A 26,091-nucleotide genomic window follows, 5' to 3' on the forward strand; every position below is an offset into this window, starting at 1 on the left:
TTCATAAAAAATATTTTTTATGAAATTTATTTTACATAAAAAATATTTTATAAATACAAGTTATTTTTCAGAGTTTTAAAATTAATGTTTTTTTTCCGTTATTTTTCTATTTTAAAATTTTAACTGTTCAAAATATAATTGCACTCCATCGATATGCGGACACTAAAATAAGGATCAGGCAAAAAATCGTAAAGACCAAAATCTGCAATCTGAATTAATAATTTACAAAAATTAGAAGATTTTTCCATATAATTTGATATGAAAAAAAAAAAAGCAAGCAACCGGAATAAGATTAACTTACATCCTAGCATTAATTAAATAAATAAAATCACACAATTTTTTTAAATATCTTTCAAAAATTTTAATATTTAACTGTGAATTTAAATGAAAATATTAATATTTTTATAAAAATAACTTACCTTTGGTCCAAAGTTATCATCAAGAAAAATATTATTTGTTTTGAGATATCCATGTAAGACTTTAGGTTTGCCTAAAAATACATATACAAAAAGAGATTAAAAGCTTGAAGGAAAAAATTAATAACAAAAAATATATATATAAAGAGCAAATTACAGACTATATAGAATGGAAATACTCACAGTGTTTATGAAGATATTCCAACCCTTTTGCAGAGTGTATGGCAATATTTATTCTTTTTGACCAATCCAAAATATGTTTTCCTGTATACATCAGTTAAAATTATGATATATATTTTAATTAAATTTTTTATCATGATTTTATTTTACTTAATTAATTTAGGATTTATATGATTAATTTTCTTGGATCAGATTTTTGTTTTGCCTATGTAACTATGAAATAAGGTTAGGAATAGGCTGCGAGTGAGATGTGTAAGACTCTAACAAGTCATTATATGGCAAATAAAAATTTAATTTACAGTGTCCCTAAATAATTTTTAATTTTTTATTAAATTTAAAGTGATTAACTCAAATTATTTAATTGCTATACTAGTATAGAAAAGATGGCAATAAAAAAAAAGCACTCACCATGTAAATGATATGTCAAGGTTCTATTGGGAACAAACTCTGAAACAAGCACTCTATTGGCTCCCTCGCTGCAGTACCCAATCACTTTGACAAGATTTGGGTGCCTCACAACGCCAAGGAATTTCATCTCCTTCAGCGTATTTTCTGGTCGGATTCGTTTAAGTCTCTTGATGACAACGTCATTACCATCCAAAGTAGCTTTAAACACTTGACCAAGAGCACCCTCGCCAAGGAGATGTGCGTTGGAGAAAAATTCAGTTGCTGTTGCTAGTTCTTCAAAACCATATATCTTTGACATGTTTATTTGAGTATTTGGAGGTATTCCATCTGACCAAATAAGAACAAGCCACAGCTAGTAAAAGAGAAAAAAGAGCAAAAATGCATAAAACTTTATTTTGGTTTGGTATATGAACACTCTCATGTATTTGAGAATCTGAATTTCCATAAAAAAGCACTTGTTGACAAATTTATTAGAAATGGAAATTCATATATAGTACCCAGCAGACCGTTGATGTCGTTCCAATCCATTATCTCCTCGGGCAACATATTTCTTTCAAGAACTTTAATTATCTGCATCACAAATATATAATCTTTAAATGTTACTCCATATATATAATTATAGAAAAATAATATTTATTGTTATATTTCATAGATTACAATCTATTTATATATGAGAGATGATATCTAAACAGAAAGAAAAATCAAGTTCATGATTATACAATCCTAAAATTAAGCAATTGATTTATCTGTAACTGATTCATTTATCAATATTTATTTTCTATATTGATGATCTGAGATCCAGATAATAGGGTTTTACAAGGGTTGTGTAAGCTTAGTCTGAGAGGAGAATGCTTCTCTCCTTTTATTCCTTTCCTTTGCCTGTCAGTGACATGTAACGGTCTCACTGCCATTGGGCCATCTGTCTCTGCCATACGGATACGGACGTACGAGAATATTATATCTCTGCTCCACGCGTAACGACCATTTAATTCCCCCTGGGCATGCATGCGGAGGGACCCACAAGGCGAATGGGCTGGCCACCTTTTCTCCTCCGGACTGGGCTGGAAGGTGAGATTAGGACTAAAACCCAGGGGAGGTCTGAGCTTAGGACTGAAAGGACTGGGCTGGCCCAATTGAGAGGCTTTAGAAGGAGTCCGGTCTTAGGACTGAGTGGGCTGGACCTGATTCATGCGGGGGGCTTAAGAGCCATCAGATAAAGGGCTGTCATCATGGGCCAGGCCTTGGACCAGGATGGTGAAATCCAGCGGTCATCAATTGCCCCTTTACCCTCTCATCAGTTACTGTACGAATGATGAGGGGGTAAATATCGAGAATCATAATGACTGCGCTGCCCAATGACAGTTTTCTTCAGAACACCTCTTTGTCTCATTGCTGTTTTAAATTTTCAAATTCTCTCAGTCTTCTCAAAACTTTTGCTCTCCTCTCTTCTCTGCGCGTTTCGCTTGCTCCGTCCTTCTGCTTTATCCGCTTTCCTGGTACGCTCTTCATTCTTCCATGGAAGGCCCAAAGCTCCCTGATGTCCTTAACCTAGAGTCTAGCATCACTCCATCCACCCTTAAAAACTTTTTTTTCAGATAATACCTAGATACCCCCCTTTTTCACATCCGGGCTCCCTACCGGAATGAGAGGATTATTCTTCCCAATCCTCCTCCCTCTAGTTTAATCGACCCACAGAAGGACCTTAGCTTGGTTTTCTTCGCCAAACAAAGGGAATACGGTTTAAACTTTCCTTTATCTCCCTTCTTCATCGAGGTCTTTCGATACTTCGAGATAACCCCTCGTATGCTGACCCCTAATTCGGTTTTGTTCATGTGTTCTTTTGAGTCAGTTTGCCTGAGCTGGGGGTTCACACCCACAGCGCGTCTGTTCGTCACTTTCTTTAGGCTAGTTAGGGCAAGCCAAAGTTTTTATTATTTTGCCCCTCGCGGAGGGTTGTCTATCTTTACGGGTCATAAGGACTCGATAAAAGGCTGGGTGGAGGGGTTTGCAGTGGTCGAGCTGAAGAAGGACTCCGAGCTATCCTGGGAGGTAGATCTCTCCTGGGAGGATGTTCCTTTAGGCTGCAACGACCTGCCCCAGCTAAGCCTTACCGAGCAGGTCGGGTACCTTTGACTGATTTTCGTTGAAAGGAAGTATGATGTCGAAAAATGTATGTTCGTATCCAATCTTCGGGACATCAAGGATGCGGGTATTATATTTTGTTTAATCGCTTTGTTTCTTCTCTTTTAACCCTTCTTGAAGGATGCTTAACTTGTGTTGATGTGACATTTTTGTAGCTTCTCAATCAGAAATGGATAAGATTAAAGCTCCTAAGAACTTTACTCTGTCACGGGAGAGCATGAACGCTGCTCTAGATGCCCTACGAGCTGGGCAATCGGTGGGTGAGACTACCCAGAGGGTAGCTGAAGTCATTTCTTCCCGGTCGGGTGGCCGGCCTGTTGCCCCAACCCTAGCTCCTTCTCAGGCTTCCAGACCGAGCTCCCGAGGTGTTAGGACCTCCAGGCCTTCCAGCCGTAGCAGTTCGAGCACCCTCCTCGATCTTCTCGGGCCATTGTGCCCCATCAGGCTGCCACTGCGAGACGGGAGCAGGCTCCAGAGATTGTTGACAGGCCAAGGGAGGATCCCGAGCAGGCCAGAACCGGTGCTGTATCGTCTTTAGGAGATGCCCCTGAAGAAAGGGTTGAAGTTTCGTCTCCTGGCGGGGAGGCTCCCGAGGGCGCAAAGGAGGTCGGCCCAACTGCTGAGTGCATCCAAGGGGCCTCTACTGAAATCTCCCTCGTTGATGAGGGCGTCCTTGTAGAAGGGACCGTATCTGGGCCAGCAGAGGGGGTTCCTCTTCAGGAGAAGTCATCAGCTATTCTTGAGGGCACTGTAAAGGGGCCGGGAGCAAGCGTCCTCCTCCTTCTAAAGCTCCTGCCCTGGCTCCTGCTTCTAAGAAGTCACGGACCTCCAAGAGAATAGCTCCAGCTCTGCCTCCCCTTGAGAAGGAGAAGACCTCTGTGGTGCCTCTGTTGTCTGCTCCCGACAATGATATTTTAAACGTGGAGGATATCACGCACCAATCTCCGATGAGCGTTGTTGCGAAAATCTTGCGGGAGAGGATGTTTGGTGGGGTTACAGAGGCTTCAGACCCCCGTCTACTTGCTCTTACTGGCCTTTTGGCTAACTCTACTCGAGAGCAAGCAGCGTTCCGGTCTCAGCCTCTAGGGGAGCTTGGAAACACGATCAGGGAGATGCTTCTGATGGTAAGCTCTTCTTTCAGAATTTGGTGCTTACTTTAGTTTTTTCTGTTTCTTTATCTAACAGTTTTCTCTCTGTACCAGGTGATGGGCCTCTTCATGGAAGTGGATGCCCGCGACCACTCTCTCCGGGAGTCCGTGGATCGCAGGATCGAGGAAGCGCGCCTGGAGGAGAACCTGTCTGCCACCAGTGATGCTAGGGGCAACCTTGCCAATTCACTGGTGATCATCCTAACTGCTCTGAGGTAATCAAATGGATCATCTCCCGTGTTGTATTTAGGAGCATCCAATTTCAAGTACTCCGTCATTTGGACCTTACCTCCAGAGGAGCTAGGTTGATGTCTATCAACAACAGGGGCTACTGGTTCTGGTGGTGGTACTGGTTCATTTGGCTCTGGGTGTGCTGCACTTGGATGAGTAGGGGATGGTGGATACATAGGATATGGTGGACAATAAGGATAAGGCATATATGGCATGTAAGGAGGATATGGGACAAAACTAGAGTACTCCGACATACCTCCCATCGGATACTCTGGGTAACCAAAACCTGAGGTCTGAGCACCTCCCTGCAATTCTCCCATACCTTCCTCAAATCTGCCTATACCCATGCTGTCATCTCTAGACTGATCAATCTCCATTGCTTCCCTCCTTTCCTCTGATCTTTCTCCCCTAGCTGTTCCCCTTCTGCTCTCGTCTACAGACCTTCTAGGGTCTATTGACGTACCTTCCCTGCTAGATCTCTGAGACCTTGCCCTCGGCAATACAGGAGGACGAGCAGTTGGTCTCTCACTCTCTGGTAGGACTCCAGTCAATCGAGCTGATCGACGAGTTCCTCTCATCTTTACTCTCTGGAAAACAACACATAACATAACACTTTAGCACATAAACATCAATAAAGCACATGCATAACTCATGGCATATCAAGCAGATAGGACTCAAAACCCTATCCTAGTGGACATGATTTCCTATTGTGCTTGACCACTTCTCACTTCTATGAGCCCGACACTGTCTCTATAGGTCCGATCATGTGAACCTAGGGCTCTGATACCAATCTGTAACGACCCCAAAATGGACCGTCACCGGCGCTAGGATTCGGGTCGGCTTAAGACCGCCAGAACCCGTAGCAAGCCTGCTATACTCTCTGTGTACCTGTAAAACTCATACATGATCATACATATCTGTAAAAATAAAAACTCTTTTCTCTGTACCAAGGCTTAACCTGTGCATGCACTATCTCTGTACTCTGTACTCTGTACTCTGTACTCTGTACGCTATACCCCTGGCTAGAGCTTGCTCTAGATGGGTTCATATCTGTTAAGCCTGGTAATAAAACATATATACATATACAGATCATGTACGTAACAAAAGCTTTACAACACAATACAACTAAGTCAAGCACAACTCTAACTTTATACACAACTATTACATCTCTTTAAAATTTACATGTCCACTCTATACTATTACAAGCTCTTTTACTCTTTCTGTACTCTGCTGGACTGTCCCTGTACACTGTACACTGAACCTGCAAAACTGGGGTTAAGGGAGTGGGATGAGCTCTATAGCCCAGTGAGTAGAACAGTAAAACATCTCAGTAAAACATGATCTCATGGAATGCACCATATCACAAATAATCCACATCAAGAGTAAACCTGTCACCACATAGTCCCAGTAACTCTGTGCCAGGGCGTAGAATCGAGCACCTGGTCTTCCTGTCATATATGTATATGTGTATATAACACCTTTGCACTTACCATTTGCCAGGGCATAGTCAAAGGCTCCTGGACTTTACTATATACCTGCCAGGGCGTAGTCAAAGGCTCCTGGACTTCCTGTCTGAGACTATTGGATCATTCAGCATTCACCCACATCAACAAATAACTATGCAATGCAACATATTCGTGGATACTAATGCACATAACCTACTATATACTCATGATGCATGAATGATGCTAAAAGCATTTCATTTTACAATTAAAAGATTAAGTTTAGTTCCACTCACCTCTGGCTAACTGGACTGACTGACTGAGCAGGCTCTGAAAACGCTGGAGCAGTACTCATTGCTGCTCTCTCTGGTTCCTTTGGTCTGTACAGATACAGATAAATGCAAATGAGGGACCAAACTAGCTTCGAACCAACTCTATGACACTTCCCAAGACTCCCCATAAACTCACTCAACTATCCATGCAAAGCATGCAAAAGAAGGCTGGACAGAACACTTTCGGCGGCAGGTTCAGCGGCCGAAAGTCCTCTCCAGAGACGAAACTCAAGCACCTTCGGCGGCCGAACGTTCACTTTCGGCTGCCGAACCCTTTCGGGGGCAAGTTTCGGAGGCCACAAGGCACTCCAGAGACGAAAGTCTCTAACCTTCGGCGGCCGAACTTCCTTCCAGAGCCGAAAGTCCAAAAGCTCGGGGGCAAGCTTGGGCAGCCGAAGCCACCTCCACACACCTCTTCAGGGGTTCGGCGGCCGAACCTGAGTTCATCAGCAGGGCAGAAACTTGCCCTGCCTCTCGCCAAATGCACCAAACTCCTCTCCAACTTCACACCACACTTCCTCCACTTGCATACACTCATGTATATGCTCAAAGGGGTCCAAAACTACCTAAAAACCCCAAACACACAACACAAACAACACAAAAACAAGCTATACACAAAAAAATCATCAAAAACTCTCAAATAACCCTATTCATGCAACTCTCTCCATCAAACCCCATAAAACCTTCAGAAAACATAAAAACAAGCTCAGGATCTTCACTTACCTCGTGAAAACAAGTAGATGAAGTGTAATACCCGGCTAGATCAGGCATCGAAATTCTTACCGTTCGATAGAATTCGAGGATGTCAGAGGTTTCTAGAAGGGTAGAGTGAAGGTTTTCTAAAAGATTTTAAGTGTTTTAAAGGTTTTGAATCAAACCGGATTGAGTTTTGAAGAGAAAGGGCAAAGGAGACATTTGCCAGGTTCGGCCCCCGAATGTTAAAGTTCGGCCGCCGAAAGTGCCCAATGTTCGGCCCCCGAAGGTTAAGTTCGGCCCCCGAAAGTTGCATGGTTTTGCATGCAGTTTCGGCAGCCGAAGCTGAGGAAGTCGGCTAGTTGTGCATGCTCCTCAGTCCGTGATTTGGCCAGGTGTTTGCCTCCAGATCATGACCAGAGGTTAGGCCACGTCTCCCTTGACTCATCTGCAAGCTTTTATCAGCTTAGGCAGAGGGTTTGGTTGTGTTTTCAGTAAGTTTGAACGTTTTGAGAGAAAAGAGAGAAAAGAGAGGTTTTGGTGGTTGAAGCTTGAGAAGGGGATTTGCTGTGTTCAGGTTGTTCCTCTTCTAGTTTCAGGAGGTAAGGGAAGTCTTTAAGTTTGTTTTATTGGTTATTAATAGCTTTTTAAAGAGGTTATGGGAGTTTATATAGAGTTGCATGCTTAGGTTAGTTTTGATGAGTTTATGGAGAAGTTTGATTATGTGTTATGCTTGTTGTTTTGTTGGGGTTAATAGGTAGTTTTAGACCCCTTTGTACATATACCAGAGTATATGTGAGTTGAGGAGTTGAGTATGCATGTTAGAGAGGAGGAGAGGATGAAGGCAGGAGGTTGTGCACGAAGCTGAGTTCCTGATGAACTCAGGTTCGGCCGCCGAAGGGAGGATTCGGCCGCCGAACCACTTGCATGGTAGCTTAGGCTGCCACAGCTTGCCCCTGAGTGTTTTGGAGTTTCGGCTCTATTAGGGGATTCGGCCTCCGAAGGTAGCACCCGAAAGGCTTCGGCCGCCGAAAGAGGAGATTCGGCCGCCGAAGGTGCTTGAGTTTCGGCTTTGTTCCGGACATTCGGCCTCCGAACCTGCTGCCGAATGTGTTCTGTCTAGCCTTTCTTTGTATGTTTTCTATGATTGGTATTCTAGAGGGGTTTTGGGGAGTTGTGTATCAGTTGTATAGAGTATGTTTGGTACCTCATTTGAATCCTCCATTGTAGGATTGGAACCGAGGGACCGAGGTGTTCAGCAGTAGTAGCTGCGTCAGAGATAGAGTTGGCCCAGAGTTAGCCAAACATTGGCTAGAGGTGAGTGGAACTAACTTAATGTTTTAAATTGAGAAATGACACGACTCTAGCATGATCCATGCATCATAAAATGTCATGTTATGTTTTAGGTTGTGTTGCATTAGAATTCACGAATATGATGCATTGCATAAGTTTTTGTTGGTGTGGATGAATGTTGGATGATCCTTAGCCCTTGACATGAGAGCAGATATTATGAGATGAGATATGGCTCAGATAGCCATTCCAGGTCGCTCCTGGATAGTCCAGGTCGCTCCTGGTACTATGAGACAGACAGACCATAGTCAAGAGAAGACTGGGTGATGGCTCCGCCTCCCTGGCACTTTTGGATACATTGTGATGTTATACCATAGAGATATTAGGTGATGGCTCTGCCTCCCTAAACATAGTAGGTATAGCACCACACCCATACTGTAGAGGGCTATTGGTGACAAGTTCATCCGTTTGATGATTTGTTTGTGATGTGGTGCATTTCACTATAGCATGTAAATAATGAACTGTTTTATTATTCCTCCTCACTGGGCTGTAGTAGCTCATCCCACTCCCTTAATCCCAGTTTTGCAGGTTTCGAGGTAGCTAAGGAAAGTCAAAGTCAGCAAGAGTAACGAGGAAGGATATGCATGTATATATGTAATAGAATAGTGGACATGATGTAATAAAATATTAGTTTGTAACATAATGTATAGAGATGTATTGTCAGATTGTGGATAGTATTGTGCTTAACCCTAGTATATGTTTTGTCTAAGTTTGGTGTATGATCTATCCCTTTGTACATGGATCCTGTTTTACGTTTCTTGATGAGAAATGGATGAAACCAGGTTTAATGAATGGCTTTGATGAGATACCAGTGTGTTATATTGGGAAGAAAGGGTTTTATTCCCTTGACCCACAGCAGTCAGTAGTCGCTGGTATAGGCCCTGAGGGCCATTTCAGATTTGCATATCTGAGTAGCAGTAGTTAAGCCTGGTAGCTTTACAGGATTTTTGAGTATTGTTTGATCATGTACAGGATATTTTATCAGGTACACAGAGTTCAGGATAGGCTTACTACGGGTCTAGGCGGCCTTAAGCCGATCTGGATCCTAGTGCCATAACAACTCGGGCCGTTACTGAGGGGTACCGGTTTCCGGGGCGTTATAGATTGGTATCAGAGCATAGGGCCTCATAAGTACGGTGTGGAGAGCAAAGTTGCTCAAAGATTAGAGAGAAACCACATCAGAAGGAGGTTGGTTTAGAGGTTATAGGAAGGTAAGCACAATAGGAAAAATCATGTCCACTAGGATAAGATGAGGAGTCTTGTCTTGCATGCTGATGTGGAATGCCATGATGAGATGCATGTGCATTATTGATATGCTATATATGTGTTATGGATTCATGTGTTTCACATGGGTCATTTGATGTTTTGTGTGATGTTGTGCTTTACAGAAGCAGGATGAGAGGAACTCGTCGATCTGCTAGATTGACTGGAGCTCCGTCAGAAAATGAGGACATGGATGCTCATCTCCCTGTTCTGCAAAAGGCAACATCAAATAGTTTAAGCAGAGAAGGTACATCAAGGGACCCTAGAAGGTCTGTTGATGAGAGTAGAAGGGGAGTTGTTCAGAGTGGTGTGTCAGGGTGTATGAGAGTTGTAGAAGAGGATGAGCAGAGCAGAGATGGTAGCTTTGGCATGAGTAGATTAGGAGGAGATATGGGTGAGTTCCAAGGAGGCACTCAGGCCTCGAAATTTGTTCCACCTCAGTATCCACCTAATCCGTGGGGGACAGAGTATCTAATGGGTGGTACATCGGAGTTTCCTAGGTATAACCCATATCCTACCTTTATGCCTTATCCTCCTTTTTATCCGCTATATCCCCAGTGTACCATGTTTCCACCTTTCTTTGGTTATCCAGGTTCAGCCAATCTTAACCCAGGAAATGTTGCATTTCCTCCACCACCAGTAGAACCAGTAATCCCAGTTGTCCAAACACCTAAGCCTAGTTCACCTGGAGGAAGTGAGGTAAAAATGATAGATTATTTGAGGTTAGATGGCCCTAAGTTTGAAACAGGTGATGACCCTTTGAAGTATCTTAGAATGGTCAAGATGCTAACTGATGAGTTGGGAGCCAGTGAGAGTGGAGCCATTCAAATGGCAGGGGCCACATTGAAATGGCAGGGGCCACATTGAAATGGCAGGGGCCACATTGAAATGTAAGAAGGCAACAGAATGGTTTGAACAGTATGTGGACCCAAAGATAGAAAGATTAACCTGGGAGCAGTTTGTCAATGAGTTTATAGGAGGGACTTTTCTAGATCACCCAAGGGAGTGTAAGGAAAGTGAATGTGAGCAGTTAAGGCAGACAGAAAACATAAGGGTAGATAAATGTACAGGGAATATTGATTCCTTTCCCCGAGGTGAAGTTGCTGTAAGGAGTAAAAAGAAAGTTAGAGGCCTTAAAGGGTCAAAGAAGAGGGAGTTTTGGAATAAGTTCAAGTCTGGTTTGAGTGTTAGCGATGATTTGAGTTCTAGTGGGGATAGGTCTAGATGCATGAGGTGTGAAAGACCACACAAGGGAGTTTGTCGGCATGGGACAACAGTTTGCTATAGGTGCGGACAGGAAGGGCACATAGCACGTGAGTGTCCTACAGCGCCTTGGAAGACTCAGTCCCAACGGACATTTTCAGGTAGAGCTGCTCAGCAGGAGGCAGCCACATTAGACCCAGTGGTGACAGGTATGTTCACTTTTGAGAGTTTTGATGTTTAGGTTTTTATGAGCTTTAGAGAATATCAGTTAATGTGAGCATAGCAGAGTATAACAGAGTTGGATGTTCAGATAGAGGTTCAGAGACGAGTTAGTAGCTAGAGGTGAATAAGCTAGAGAAGAGTTCAAGAAAGTTGATACAATAGGAGTAAGATGTGACAAAGTTAGATATTCAAAATGGAAGTTAAGAGATCTAGATTCAGAGAAAGAGGTTGGAGCATTAAGGAAGAGAGCTAGAGAGAAAGTTGCTATGAGATGTTATAGTCTCAGGTTTTCATAGCATAGCCAAGTATAGTGAGAATTGATTTCTCAAGAAGAGTATGATTAAGAGGAAGTAAGAAAAGAGCAAGAATAAGAAAGAAAGTGAGAGAAAATAGAAAAGTAAGTGAACTAGAACAGAACAGAGTGTGAAAAAACAAATATAAGTAAGACAAAGAATAGAGGAAGAGAGTTTGACAAGGTTGAATGTTCAAAGTGAAAGTAAGAGATGAAGGTTTAGAAAAAAATAATAATAAGCAAGATAAAGCAGAAGAATAAGATAGAGCAGAGTAAAAAGGAAAAGAAGAAGTAAAGAGGAGTTTAGAAAGCGGTTAATTCTAGTCTGGGTTTTCAGTGGTGGTTGAGGCAGAGGAAAAAGGGTGAGCCTTTTCTTCAGTAGGTTCCCGAGGGAAGTTCCATTAGCCTTAGTTTGGATCTTCATCCTGACTTAGTAGGAGGCTAACACATCGTACACGGTAACGACAGAAACGATCACTTGGCAGTGTTCGAATGTGTATGCTGTTGTTTGAACCCCAGTGTTTCGCTTTCCTTGTTGTTGGTGGGCCGTTGATAGAGTGGATTTGATGACTTCTGGGTTTAGAGTGTTTTTCTCAGGGTCAATGGACCTGAGTATGATCCATCTAATGCAGAGTCAGAAAGTACAGTTCAGAGTTTATACAGAGTAGGCGATGCAATCCAGCTGACCTTAGGGTTCTAGGGGTGACTGATGATGTCAACCTAGGGCAGATTGGCTAGCTACTCATAGTACTACCTGTGTCCACAGAGATAAGGTAGGAGAGTTTAGAGGCTAGGATGGATCAGAGTAAGTCCTTGGAAAGGACAGAGTATAGGGGATAGAGTATAGTATAGATGCCTAGAAGTTGATATCAGTCCTACAGGCTCATCTTTATACAGGAAAGGTTGTCAGAGGGTTCTAGCTCTAGTGAGCGAGTTTAGCAGTCAGATAAGGGAAATAGCCTCAATACCCGTTGTTAGTGAGTTCTAGATGTCTCCCAGACGAGTTGTCAGGTTATCCATCTGTTAAGGAGTTAGAGTTTGGAACAGGATTGGTATCTGGACGCGGAACCATTTCTTTCCTTCTACCCTACAGGATGGTACCTGCAGAGTTGAGAGAAAATAGTTACTGTAGTGTAGAAGCTTAATAGCTAAAGGTTTTTATCCGACTTAATACCTCACTCTGGAATGTTTCCAGTATTATTGTGGGAAACGAAGGATAATTCCTTAGGAATTGATTGGTACAGATTAAGTATTATAGGTTGATATGAAAGCATTAGGTCTATGTGATAAGGCCTTACAGATTGGTATTCCTAGTTAGGAATGTTGATCTAGTAGAACAGCTAGAAGAGCTGGATCTGTAATAATCAAAGATGATTGGAATTACAGATTGATATGATCAAAGAGTTTAGATAGTAACCTGTTGAGAGTTAGAGACTAAGTTAGTTTAATAAAGAAGAAGAAAGGCGGGCAAGATTAAGAGTACAAGTGGATATCAGATTGGTAGAAAAAATTGGTGACCTATTAGAACAATCAGTAGAAGCTGACTATGGTCTCAATATGATCAGAGATTGGGTATAGATTGATATCATAGAAACTGGTTGTGCTTCCAGTGTGTTTACAGATTGGTATGTAATGAGAATTAAAGAGATGAGTTTAGTTAAGATGAAAAGAGAAAGAGAAGAGTAAGAATCAGAGTAGTGCAGCGGAAGCTGTGGAGTTCAGAAAAGATTAAGATGTTGATTATAGAGTATGAACTCAGATAAGGAAATAGAGTTTCAGATATTCTCTCTTTAGAGAGAAGCATTAGGCTTTATGTGCCTACTTGTTTGTTTTAACATTCGAGGACGAATGTTTTATAAGGGGGGAAGATTGTAATACCCGGCTAGATCAGGCATCGGAATTCTTACCGTTCGGTAGAATTCGAGGATGTCAGAGGTTTCTAGAAGGGTAGAGTGAAGGTTTTCTAAAAGATTTTAAGTGTTTTAAAGGTTTTGAATCAAACCGGATTGAGTTTTGAAGAGAAAGGGCAAAAGAGACATTTGCCAGGTTCGGCCCCCGAATGTTAAAGTTCGGCCGCCGAAAGTGCCCAATGTTCGGCCCCCGAAGGTTAAGTTCGGCCCCCGAAAGTTGCATGGTTTTGCATGCAGTTTCGGCAGCCGAAGCTGAGGAAGTCGGCTAGTTGTGCATGCTCCTCAGTCCGTGATTTGGCCAGGTGTTTGCCTCCAGATCATGACCAGAGGTTAGGCCACGTCTCCCTTGACTCATCTGCAAGCTTTTATCAGCTTAGGCAGAGGGTTTGGTTGTGTTTTCAGTAAGTTTGAACGTTTTGAGAGAAAAGAGAGAAAAGAGAGGTTTTGGTGGTTGAAGCTTGAGAAGGGGATTTGCTGTGTTCAGGTTGTTCCTCTTCTAGTTTCAGGAGGTAAGGGAAGTCTTTAAGTTTGTTTTATTGGTTATTAATAGCTTTTTAAAGAGGTTATGGGAGTTTATATAGAGTTGCATGCTTAGGTTAGTTTTGATGAGTTTATGGAGAAGTTTGATTATGTGTTATGCTTGTTGTTTTGTTGGGGTTAATAGGTAGTTTTAGACCCCTTTGTACATATACCAGAGTATATGTGAGTTGAGGAGTTGAGTATGCATGTTAGAGAGGAGGAGAGGATGAAGGCAGGAGGTTGTGCACGAAGCTGAGTTCCTGATGAACTCAGGTTCGGCCGCCGAAGGGAGGATTCGGCCGCCGAACCACTTGCATGGTAGCTTAGGCTGCCACAGCTTGCCCCTGAGTGTTTTGGAGTTTCGGCTCTATTAGGGGATTCGGCCTCCGAAGGTAGCACCCGAAAGGCTTCGGCCGCCGAAGGTGCTTGAGTTTCGGCTTTGTTCCGGACATTCGGCCTCCGAACCTGCTGCCGAATGTGTTCTGTCCAGCCTTTCTTTGTATGTTTTCTATGATTGGTATTCTAGATGGGTTTTGGGGAGTTGTGTATCAGTTGTATAGAGTATGTTTGGTACCTCATTTGAATCCTCCATTGTAGGATTGGAACCGAGGGACCGAGGTGTTCAGCAGTAGTAGCTGCGTCAGAGATAGAGTTGGCCCAGAGTTAGCCAAACATTGGCTAGAGGTGAGTGGAACTAACTTAATGTTTTAAATTGAGAAATGACACGACTCTAGCATGATCCATGCATCATAAAATGTCATGTTATGTTTTAGGTTGTGTTGCATTAGAATTCACGAATATGATGCATTGCATAAGTTTTTGTTGGTGTGGATGAATGTTGGATGATCCTTAGCCCTTGACATGAGAGCAGATATTATGAGATGAGATATGGCTCAGATAGCCATTCCAGGTCGCTCCTGGATAGTCCAGGTCGCTCCTGGTACTATGAGACAGACAGACCATAGTCAAGAGAAGACTGGGTGATGGCTCCGCCTCCCTGGCACTTTTGGATACATTGTGATGTTATACCATAGAGATATTAGGTGATGGCTCTGCCTCCCTAAACATAGTAGGTATAGCACCACACCCATACTGTAGAGGGCTATTGGTGACAAGTTCATCCGTTTGATGATTTGTTTGTGATGTGGTGCATTTCACTATAGCATGTAAATAATGAACTGTTTTATTATTCCTCCTCACTGGGCTGTAGTAGCTCATCCCACTCCCTTAATCCCAGTTTTGCAGGTTTCGAGGTAGCTAAGGAAAGTCAAAGTCAGCAAGAGTAACGAGGAAGGATATGCATGTATATATGTAATAGAATAGTGGACATGATGTAATAAAATATTAGTTTGTAACATAATGTATAGAGATGTATTGTCAGATTGTGGATAGTATTGTGCTTAACCCTAGTATATGTTTTGTCTAAGTTTGGTGTATGATCTATCCCTTTGTACATGGATCCTGTTTTACGTTTCTTGATGAGAAATGGATGAAACCAGGTTTAATGAATGGCTTTGATGAGATACCAGTGTGTTATATTGGGAAGAAAGGGTTTTATTCCCTTGACCCACAGCAGTCAGTAGTCGCTGGTATAGGCCCTGAGGGCCATTTCAGATTTGCATATCTGAGTAGCAGTAGTTAAGCCTGGTAGCTTTACAGGATTTTTGAGTATTGTTTGATCATGTACAGGATATTTTATCAGGTACACAGAGTTCAGGATAGGCTTACTACGGGTCTAGGCGGCCTTAAGCCGATCTGGATCCTAGTGCCATAACAACTCGGGCCGTTACTGAGGGGTACCGGTTTCCGGGGCGTTACATGAAGGATCCGAACATGGAGTTTTGGAGCAACTTGCCTTCAAACTCTCCAAACTTCACAACTTTAAGTGTTTAGCTTAAAACCTTCAAATAATCATGAAAACTAATCAAATCTTTGCATGATTTAATGAAAACATGAAGAAAGACTCACCAAGGGCAGGATCTCACCTCAGAAGACAAAAGAAACGGTGTTCTCACCGCTTCAACCGACTGAGGGCCATTTATAGGTGGCTGGCCAGACCACCTTCGGCGGCCACACGTGAAACCGAAAGCCATGCATGTTCGGCGGCCGAACCTCAACTTCGGCGGCCGAACCTGGCTTTTCTGCCTTGGTTCATTTCACTTCAAAACTCATTTCCTTATGCATAAAACTTGATGAACATAGTAAAACATTTAAGAAAAACATAAATCAAACCCTTCTAGAGACTTCCGACATCCCGGATCCCACCAGAAAGCAGAATTCTGATGCCGGACTCCAGCCGGGTATTACATGAGAGCATGGTTTATATGCCAAGTTCTCGAAGTGTGAGTTTTGGTTGCGGAGCATTTCCTTCTTGGGACATGTAGTATCAGCAGAAGGTATTGAGGTAGACCCCAAGAAGATAGAGGTTGTAGCTAACTGGCCCAGACCCACTACAGTGACTGAGATTAAAAGCTTTCTGGGACTGGCAGGTTACTACAGGAGGTTCGTTCAGAACTTCTCAAAGATAGCAGCTCCTATGACTAAACTGACTCAGAAGAACCAGAAGTTTGTCTGGTCAGACCAATGTGAAGAGAGCTTTGAAGAGCTCAAGCAGAGATTGACAACAGCACCAGTGCTAGCTCTGCCTGTGAGTAATGAGGATTTCACAGTGTTCTGTGATGCATCTCGAGTGGGATTGGGCTGTGTATTGATGCAGAGTGATAGGGTGATAGCTTATGCTTCTAGACAGTTGAAGAAGCACGAGTTACATTACCCTACCCATGACCTAGAGATGGCAGCAGTTATCTTTGCACTTAAGATGTGGCGGCATTACCTCTACGGAGTTAAATGCAAGATCTTCACTGATCACAAGAGTTTACAGTACATCTTGAGTCAGAGAGAGTTAAATTTGAGGCAGAGAAGATGGGTAGAATTGCTCAGTGATTATGATTGTAAGATCCAGTATCATCCGGGTAGAATTGCCACAACATTCGCCTTACCCGGATGATACTGGATCTTACAATCATAATCACTGAGCAATTCTACCCATCTTCTCTGCCTCAAATTTAACTCTCTCTGACTCAAGATGTACTGTAAACTCTTGTGATCAGTGAAGATCTTGCATTTAACCCCGTAGAGGTAATGCCGCCACATCTTAAGTGCAAAGATAACTGCTGCCATCTCTAGGTCATGGGTAGGGTAATGTAACTCGTGCTTCTTCAACTGTCTAGAAGCATAAGCTATCACCCTATCACTCTGCATCAATACACAGCCCAATCCCACTCGAGATGCATCACAGAACACTGTGAAATCCTCATTACTCACAGGCAGAGCTAGCACTGGTGCTGTTGTCAATCTCTGCTTGAGCTCTTCAAAGCTCTCTTCACATTGGTCTGACCAGACAAACTTCTGGTTCTTCTGAGTCAGTTTGGTCATAGGAGCTGCTATCTTTGAGAAGTTCTGAACGAACCTCCTGTAGTAACCTGCCAGTCCCAGAAAGCTTTTAATCTCAGTCACTGTAGTGGGTCTGGGCCAGTTAGCTACAGCCTCTATCTTCTTGGGGTCTACCTCAATACCTTCTGCTGATACTACATGTCCCAAGAAGGAAATGCTCCGCAACCAAAACTCACACTTCGAGAACTTGGCATATAAACCATGCTCTCATGTAATACCCGGCTGGAGTCCGGCATCGGAATTCTGCTTTCTGGTGGGATCCGGGATGTCGGAAGTCTCTAGAAGGGTTTGATTTATGTTTTTCTTAAATGTTTTACTATGTTCATCAAGTTTTATGCATAAGGAAATGAGTTTTGAAGTGAAATGAACCAAGGCAGAAAAGTCAGGTTCGGCCGCCGAAGTTGAGGTTCGGCCGCCGAACATGCATGGCTTTCGGTTTCACGTGTGGCCGCCGAAGGTGGTCTGGCCAGCCACCTATAAATGGCCCTCAGTCGATTGAAGCGGTGAGAACACCGTTTCTTTTGTCTTCTGAGGTGAGATCCTGCCCTTGGTGAGTCTTTCTTCATGTTTTCATTAAATCATGCAAAGATTTGATTAGTTTTCATGATTATTTGAAGGTTTTAAGCTAAACACTTAAAGTTGTGAAGTTTGGAGAGTTTGAAGGCAAGTTGCTCCAAAACTCCATGTTCGGATCCTTCATCTACTTGTTTTCACGAGGTAAGTGAAGATCCTGAGCTTGTTTTTATGTTTTCTGAAGGTTTTATGGGGTTTGATGGAGAGAGTTGCATGAATAGGGTTATTTGAGAGTTTTTGATGATTTTTTTGTGTATAGCTTGTTTTTGTGTTGTTTGTGTTGTGTGTTTGGGGTTTTTAGGTAGTTTTGGACCCCTTTGAGCATATACATGAGTGTATGCAAGTGGAGGAAGTGTGGTGTGAAGTTGGAGAGGAGTTTGGTGCATTTGGCGAAAGGCAGGGCAAGTTTCTGCCCTGCTGATGAACTCAGGTTCGGCTGCCGAAGGTACATTCGGCCGCCGAACCCCTGAGGAGGTGTGTGGAGGTGGCTTCGGCTGCCCAAGCTTGCCCCCGAGCTTTTGGACTTTCGGCTCTGGAAGGAAGTTCGGCCGCCGAAGGTGCCGCCGAAGGTTAGAGACTTTCGTCTCTGGAGTGCCTTGTGGCCTCCGAAACTTGCCCCCGAAAGGGTTCGGCAGCCGAAAGTGAAAGTTTGGCCGCCGAAGGTGCTTGAGTTTCGTCTCTGGAGAGGACTTTCGGCCGCCGAACCTGCCACCGAAAGTGTTCTGTCCAGCCTTCTTTTGCATGCTTTGCATGGATAGTTGAGTGAGTTTATGGGGAGTCTTGGGAAGTGTCATAGAGTTGGTTCGAAGCTAGTGTGGTCCCTCATTTGCATTTATCTGTATCTGTACAGACCAAAGGAACCAGAGAGAGCAGCAGTGAGTACTGCTCCAGCGTTTTCAGAGCCTGCTTAGTCAGTCAGTCCAGTTAGCCAGAGGTGAGTGGAACTAAACTTAATCTTTTAATTGTAAAATGAAATGCTTTTAGCATCATTCATGCATCATGAGTATATAGTAGGTTATGTGCATTAGTATCCACGAATATGTTGCATTGCATAGTTATTTGTTGATGTGGGTGAATGCTGAATGATCCAATAGTCTCAGACAGGAAGTCCAGGAGCCTTTGACTACGCCCTGGCAGGTATATAGTAAAGTCCAGGAGCCTTTGACTATGCCCTGGCAAATGGTAAGTGCAAAGGTGTTATATACACATATACATATATGACAGGAAGACCAGGTGCTCGATTCTACGCCCTGGCACAGAGTTACTGGGACTATGTGGTGACAGGTTTACTCTTGATGTGGATTATTTGTGATATGGTGCATTCCATGAGATCATGTTTTACTGAGATGTTTTACTGTTCTACTCACTGGGCTATAGAGCTCATCCCACTCCCTTAACCCCAGTTTTGCAAGTTCAGTGTACAGTGTACAGGGACAGTCCAGCAGAGTACAGAAAGAGTAAAAGAGCTTGTAATAGTATAGAGTGGACATGTAAATTTTAAAGAGATGTAATAGTTGTGTATAAAGTTAGAGTTGTGCTTGACTTAGTTGTATTGTGTTGTAAAGCTTTTGTTACGTACATGATCTGTATATGTATATATGTTTTATTACCAGGCTTAACAGATATGAACCCATCTAGAGCAAGCTCTAGCCAGGGGTATAGCGTACAGAGTACAGAGTACAGAGTACAGAGTACAGAGATAGTGCATGCACAGGTTAAGCCTTGGTACAGAGAAAAGAGTTTTTATTTTTACAGATATGTATGATCATGTATGAGTTTTACAGGTACACAGAGAGTATAGCAGGCTTGCTACGGGTTCTGGCGGCCTTAAGCCGACCCGAATTCTAGCGCCGGTGACGGTCCATTTTGGGGTCGTTACACTTGCGGCAGCTCGGGAACATTCAAAGTCCCTCCAAGCAGAGCTAACTTACGCACAGGAGGCCCTCAAAAGGGCAGACGGGTGGGCAGCTGTGACAGAGGTTCGTAGGGATGAGGCATTAAAGCAGTTGTCCTCCCTAGAGAGGGTCCGGCAAGAAAGGGACGAGGCTGTGCGCCAAAGGGATGAGGTCCGGCATCAGTACGAGTTGCTGAAGGCAAACTTTGAGGGGGCTCAGGCTCATTGTGAGGCTGTGATGGCCCAAAGGGAGGAAGCCTGGGCTCGGATGGTGGTTTTTGAGCAGGAGCTGAGCAAGCAAGCTGGCAGTGTTAAAGACTTGACTTTGGCGGCAGAGGAGTCTAAACTTCAGAATCAACAACTCTGCCAACAAGTTAAAGCTTTGGAGAAGAGGTGCTCAGCCCTGCTCGAAGATGCAAAGCTCACTGAAGACAGGGTCCAGCTGAAGTGTGAGGAACGGCTGAGGGAGTACAAGGAGTCAGCCGAGTTGAAGAAAGAGATCGAGCAGGCCTGTGAAGCTCATCTCCAAAGTTACCTAAACTCTTATGAGTTGAAGGCTAAGATAGCTGAGGCCTGCGAAGAGCGACTTGCGAAGTTTAAAGCCTCTGACAAGATGAAGAATGCAATATGGCATAAAGGCTTCCGCATGTTCGTCTCCAGTTTCAATCGAGGCCTGAGGGAAGCCAGGCATGCCCCTTCCATCACGCTAGCTGAACTCCGAGCTGCTGAGGTAGACTCCAATGGCGAGGATGTACTTTACGGGGAGGATGACAGACCCTTGCCCAAGGGAGCTCCTCACACAGCAACTGGACCTCCTGAAAAAGACGCCGAGCTGGGGGAGGAAGATGCCGGGCCTTGAAGAGAAGATGCTGGGCCCCTTGGAGGGGAAATTGTACCTTTTGTAGACAGTAGTGTAGATAAAGATAGTGTAAATAGCAATGTGCCTAGACATGTAAGTCCTTTACGGATAATTTTTCCTCCTGTAGTTGTAGATGATTGAACAAGTTGTAATTTTTCCTTTTAATGAAATCCAGTTTTCATTTGCGTTTATATTTGAGCTATTCCTGTCTTTGTTTATTTTTCTGGCCTTGTCAAGTTACTTAATCTGTTAAAAGCCTAATTGACTTAACCCATTGAAGGCCTACCTGGTTTAATCCGTCAATATGTTAAGGATAAAACTCTTAATCCATGTGCTCAATAATTTTTCCAAGGAGTCAGCCGTACTATTTTTTATTTCTCGCCTTTGCTAATCAGGGCTGAAATTCTAGCAATTGATTGGACTTCTGACTTATGAGTTTTTGTAATCTCGCAAAGGCATTCTTATTGATTGATCCATGATTTAAGATCGAATATATAATTTTTTCGTGTAATCAAAGTGAAATGACCATGTACCTTTTAAAATGATGAGCAGGGCTGGCCTCTTTGTTTTTAGCTTTGTGCAGAGAAGAATTGAGGCTGGTGGTCTTGTCTGCTCATGCCTTAGATTTGCCTCTTGGGTCAGAGGAAATTTGTAACTCTCAGTTTGCCTTTGAGATTCCTGAGCTTGGCTCTCTTCTTGCTTGGTTTTCCGAGCTCAGATTTGCATGTCTCAGGTCGGGCACTTTAGGCCTCACTGTGGTTTTCACCATTTGAGGTGCCAGGGTCGCTTTGGGGGGCCTGGTCATCCACCTCGTTGAGGTCTCATGCAAGACTCGGGCTCTGTGGCCCTATTGTTGCTTCAACTTCTCAGCCGGTTTTGTGGTGCCGGGAGCACTTGGGGAGCCCGATCACCTACCTCACTGAGGTCTTGAACAGGATTCAGGCACTGTGGCCTTACTGTCGCTTCGTCATCTCAGTCGGTTTTGTGGTGCCGGGGGCACTTGGGGAGCCCGGTCACCTACCTCACTGAGGTCTTGTGCAAGATTCAGGCTCTAAGGCCTTACTGTCGCTTCATCGTCTCAGTCAGTTTAATGGTGTCGGGGGCACTTGGGGAGCCCGGTCACCTACCTCACTAAGGTCTTGCGCAAGATTCAGGCTCTAAGGCCTTACTGTCGCTTCATCGTCTCAGTCGGTTTAATGGTGCCGGGGGCACTTGGGGAGCCCGGTCACCTACCTCACTGAGGTCTTGAACAGGATTCAGGCACTGTGGCCTTACTGTCGCTTCATCGTCTCAGCCGGTTTTGTGGTGTCGAGGGCACTTGGGAGCCCGGTCACCTACCTCATTGAGGTCTTGCACAAGATTCAGTCTTTAAGGCCTTACTGTCGCTTCGTTGTCTCAGTCGATTTAATGGTGCTGGGGGCACTTGGGGAGCCCGGTCACCTACCTTACTGAGGTCTTCTAGCATCTGTTCTTTCTTTTTCAAAGAAAATTAAGACGCATAATAATAGAAACAACATTGCTTGCTAAAATGATGTTATTCAATTCATTCGTATTTCCAGAATATAAGAGTTTTCTTCATGTTACAAATATTTTAAGGGAAGTACCTCTTCAGATGCTGGATATTCCAGGCATGAGGCTCAGGGTTTCCCTGCATGTCTTCAATTCGGTATACCCTTGGTTTGACCACTTTGACTATTCTGAACGGGCCCTCCCAGGTCGGCGCCAGCTTTCCTACTGCCGCTCTCTTTCCAGTAGCTTCCAGATTTCTCAGGGCTAGATCTCCTACCTTCAGGCTTCTTTCTCTGACCCTTGATTGTAATAACAAGCAGCTCTTTGTTGATAAGCGGCAGTATGGACTTCAACTTCCTCCCTGATTTCTTCCAAGGCATCCAGGTTACTTCTCAGTTTATCATTGTTGGCGTTCTCGTCATTGAACTGGACTCGATGTGTAGGGACTTGTAGTTTAATTGGAACTACAGCCTCGATGCCAAATGCTAGTTGATAGAGCATAAATTAGTCCATTTTATATTAATATTATTGATAAATATTTACATGATTTCTGCTTAATTTATTGCTTTTAATATTATTTTGCAGAAAATGGTGTAAAAGGACAATTTGGAGAAAATCCCTCTAAAACCGCATTATTTGGAGCAAAAGAGAGAAAGTCTGCCAAATTGGATTCAAGACAAGCTGAGTGGGGAAAATATTTTAAAGCTTAAATATTGAAGCACTTGGACCAAAGAATTCACGCAAATGGGCCGATCACCAGCACGTGGGCCAAGCCCTTCGCGAGGACCCAGCTCGTATGCCTTGCATTCAACGCCAATTCCACCTTTCGCATGGGCCATGCACAGCACACTTCCGCACGTCACTTGCACATGGGCCGCTCTCCACACATCCACGCACGTGGGCCCCGCCTTCACCATTCACAAACCGCTTCAACGCCAATCCCTCCAGTGGGCCAAGCCGAGCGCATGGACTCCACTTGCACGGGACCAAAGCAGCACTCCAATTCACTTCATCAAAGCGCGCGCACATGGGCTCCACCAAAGTGCTCCAGCAACTCACGCTCACGCGAACCAAAGCTCCTCAGCAATGCACTGGACCATTTTCACGCGCCTCCACTCCAGCTTCACGTAGACACTCGCACACTCGATCCACTCCCAGGCCAGCAATTTTCCTAAACAGCGTGGCCCCTCTGCACCTATTTAAAGGCCATTCAGTGGCCGAATTAAACACAATCTCTTCCATTCGGCAATTCCGCAAGCTCCACCGCCTTCGGGTTCTTTTTCTTTTCTTTTTCTTTTTTTATTTTATTTTTCTATTTTCAATTCAGTCAATGAGTGACTGATTTTTCTTCTAGTTGAGGATTGGTTGAAACTAAGGTTGTTTAATGGGTTGTAAGATCTGAACATAAATTATTGTCTTTGGTTTTGTTCAATATTTATGCAATTGATGCTTTAATTACATGATTACTTTGTTGTTTTGATCAAATTGGCCACTTGATTTTAATTGCAAAGTTAATTAATTGTTAGTTGGGATTATTTTTAGTCCGTAATTGCTGAAAATATTCTGACCTTAGAACACTTGGGATAAAACCCAAGGAAATTACATGATCTAGCGTTATCTCCATACGTTTGGGTAGCTAGGATTGGTTCTCTCTATTTCTTTATGCAATTGACAATTGTTTTGATGCCTATGGCCCAAGGACGTTCCTTGGCAATTTGTTAATTAGTAATTGATTAGAGGACGTTCCCTAATTAATTTAATCATAAGGAGAGACATGGTGGTGCGAAGCGTCTTCCACCCCATAACTAATCTATTGAACCAATCAAGATAATCTAAGTTTCAATGATCAACCCATACAACCAAAGTGGATCCATATCTTCAACTAGGCTTTTCTCATATTGATTTACTCTTTTATTTTAATTATTTGCTTTCTATTATTACTCTCATTATTAGTTACTACAATCAATCTCAAACCCCCCCATTTTACTTTTATTGCAATTTATTTTTATTCTGCTTCCAGTTTATCTCATTTGATCCCACTTTCAGTCTTTTATCTCATCTTTAATTTATTATTGTTTCAGTTCATTTTATTGGTCTTATTGAGAAAAATAAATAGGTAATCAATTCTCTGTGGATTCGATCCTTTCACCACTATCTGCAGTTGTAAAATTGTTGATAACCAGAAAGGTTATTTTTGACCAGTTTCGACAACCGCGAGTCACTAGTGCAAAAGGCGTTTCTTTGGTAGATGTCCTGGGAGTAGTTCGGAGTGCCCACAGGATGCTGTTGAGTTCATCTGCCCAATTTGCCTTTGCACCATCCAACCGCTTCTTCAGTCCTTGGAGAATTGCCTGATTAGTGACCTCTGTTTGGCCGTTGGTTTAAGGGTGAGCAACTGAAGAGAATTTGTGCCATATGCCCATGTTCGTTGTGAATTCTTTAAAGGTTCTACAGTCGAACTGTCTGCCGTTGTCTGAAATGAGTATCCTCGGTATCCTAAACCTGCAGATGATGTTGCCCCAGACAAAGTCTATCATCTTTCTGGCTGTAATTGTGGGGATTGCCTCTACCTCTGGCCATTTCGAGAAGTACTCCACGGCCACCACTACAAACTTCTTCTGTCCCGTGGTCTTGGAAAAAGGTCCCAGGATATCTATGCCCCACTGTGAGAAATGCGATGGGCTAGATATGCTGGATTGAGGGGTGGCTGGTACGTTGATGGCGTTGGCAAACCTCTGGCATATCTCGCATCTTCGGACAAATTCCTCAGCTTCTTTCTTGACGGTGGGCCAGTAATACCCTTGCCTGAATATCTTATTTGCTAGTGTTCCTGCTCCTTCATGAGCTCCACACATTCCCCGGTGTATTTCTTCCATCACCTTTATCGCTTCTTTCGGGCTCACACATCGAAGCCATGGGCTGGATTTTCCTCTTCTGTATAGGATTCCCCTTACGGCTTGGTAGTTGGCTGCTCAAGCAGCTATTTTCTTCGCTTCATCCTTGTCTTCAGGGAGCTTTCCCTTCTCAAGGTATTCCAGGTACGGGGTCATCCAGCTTTGGCCTTGCTCAACCTGCATTATAGTGGCCATTTTGTCAAAAGCAGGTATGCTAATGTGTTGTATGTATACCTCGTCCGGGAGTTGTTCCAGCTCCTCTTTAGACAATCGGCTAAGCAGGTTTGCCTCCTCATTCTCCTTCCGAGGTATTCTTTGGTATCTGACTATGATTCCCCGGCTCTTGAACTCGGCTTCTATGGCCTTTACCTTTGCTAGGTAATTCTGCATAGTAGGGTCTCTAGCCTGATATGCCCATGTTATCTGATTGATCACTAGTTGGGAGTCACTATTCACCTCGAGGTCGGTTGTCCCTATCTCCATTGCTACCAACATTCCGTTTATCAGGGCCTCGTATTCTGCTACATTGTTGGAGGCTCTGAACTCTAGGCATAGAGCGTAGCAAACTTTGAATCCTTCAGGTCCCTTCAACATTACTCCTGCGCCACTGCCCCCAGTGCCGAATGCCCCATCTACATACAGCTTCCAACTGAATTCTTGAGAGGACTGCCCCTTTCTCTCGTTCTCCAATGCTTCCGAAGATGATTCACCCTGTTCTGTCTGCTCTTTATTGAAAGAGCACTCTGCTATGAAGTCAGCAAGAGCTTGAGATTTTATGGTGGTCCGAGGTCGATATTCTAAGCAGTAAGGGCTAATCTCAATGGACCACGCAAGCATCCGACCTGACGTTTTCGGCCTGTGGAGAATCTTCTTCAACGACTGATATGTTATCACTACTCCTTGATGGCTTTCTAAGTAAACTCTGAATTTTCTGACGGCCAGCAACAGAGCATAGGCTATTTTCTCGATGTTCAGGTATCTGATCTCGGCATCTTTGAGCACCTTGCTGACGTAAAACACTGGCCTCTGTTCTCCTCCTTCTACCCTTACCAACACAGCACTGACAGCTTGTTCTGAGGCTGACAAGTAAATCAGGAGCTCTTCCCCTTCCAACGGACTGCTGAGCATATGTGGCGAGCTAAGATAGCTTTTGAGCTC

The 26,091-nt window shown here is 43.7% G+C and overlaps 1 protein-coding gene across 5 annotated transcripts in view; it reads right to left on the minus strand.

The window, feature by feature from the left end:
• The window catches only part of LOC110614209 (proline-rich receptor-like protein kinase PERK3), a 111,757-nt gene that overhangs the window by 1,470 nt on the left and 84,196 nt on the right, over positions 1-26,091 (minus strand). For all 5 annotated transcript variants that reach the window (XM_043955743.1, XM_043955745.1, XM_043955748.1 and 2 more), the window contains 4 exons: positions 1,502-1,574; positions 1,005-1,331; positions 600-680; positions 420-490 (listed from right to left, as the gene is read on the minus strand). In XM_043955743.1, coding sequence (XP_043811678.1) covers positions 420-490; positions 600-680; positions 1,005-1,331; positions 1,502-1,574 — 552 coding nt within the window. The remainder of the gene's footprint in view (positions 1-419; positions 491-599; positions 681-1,004; positions 1,332-1,501; positions 1,575-26,091) is intronic.

Source organism: Manihot esculenta, chromosome 4, assembly GCF_001659605.2.
Source record: "Manihot esculenta cultivar AM560-2 chromosome 4, M.esculenta_v8, whole genome shotgun sequence".
Lineage (NCBI taxonomy): Eukaryota > Viridiplantae > Streptophyta > Magnoliopsida > Malpighiales > Euphorbiaceae > Manihot > Manihot esculenta.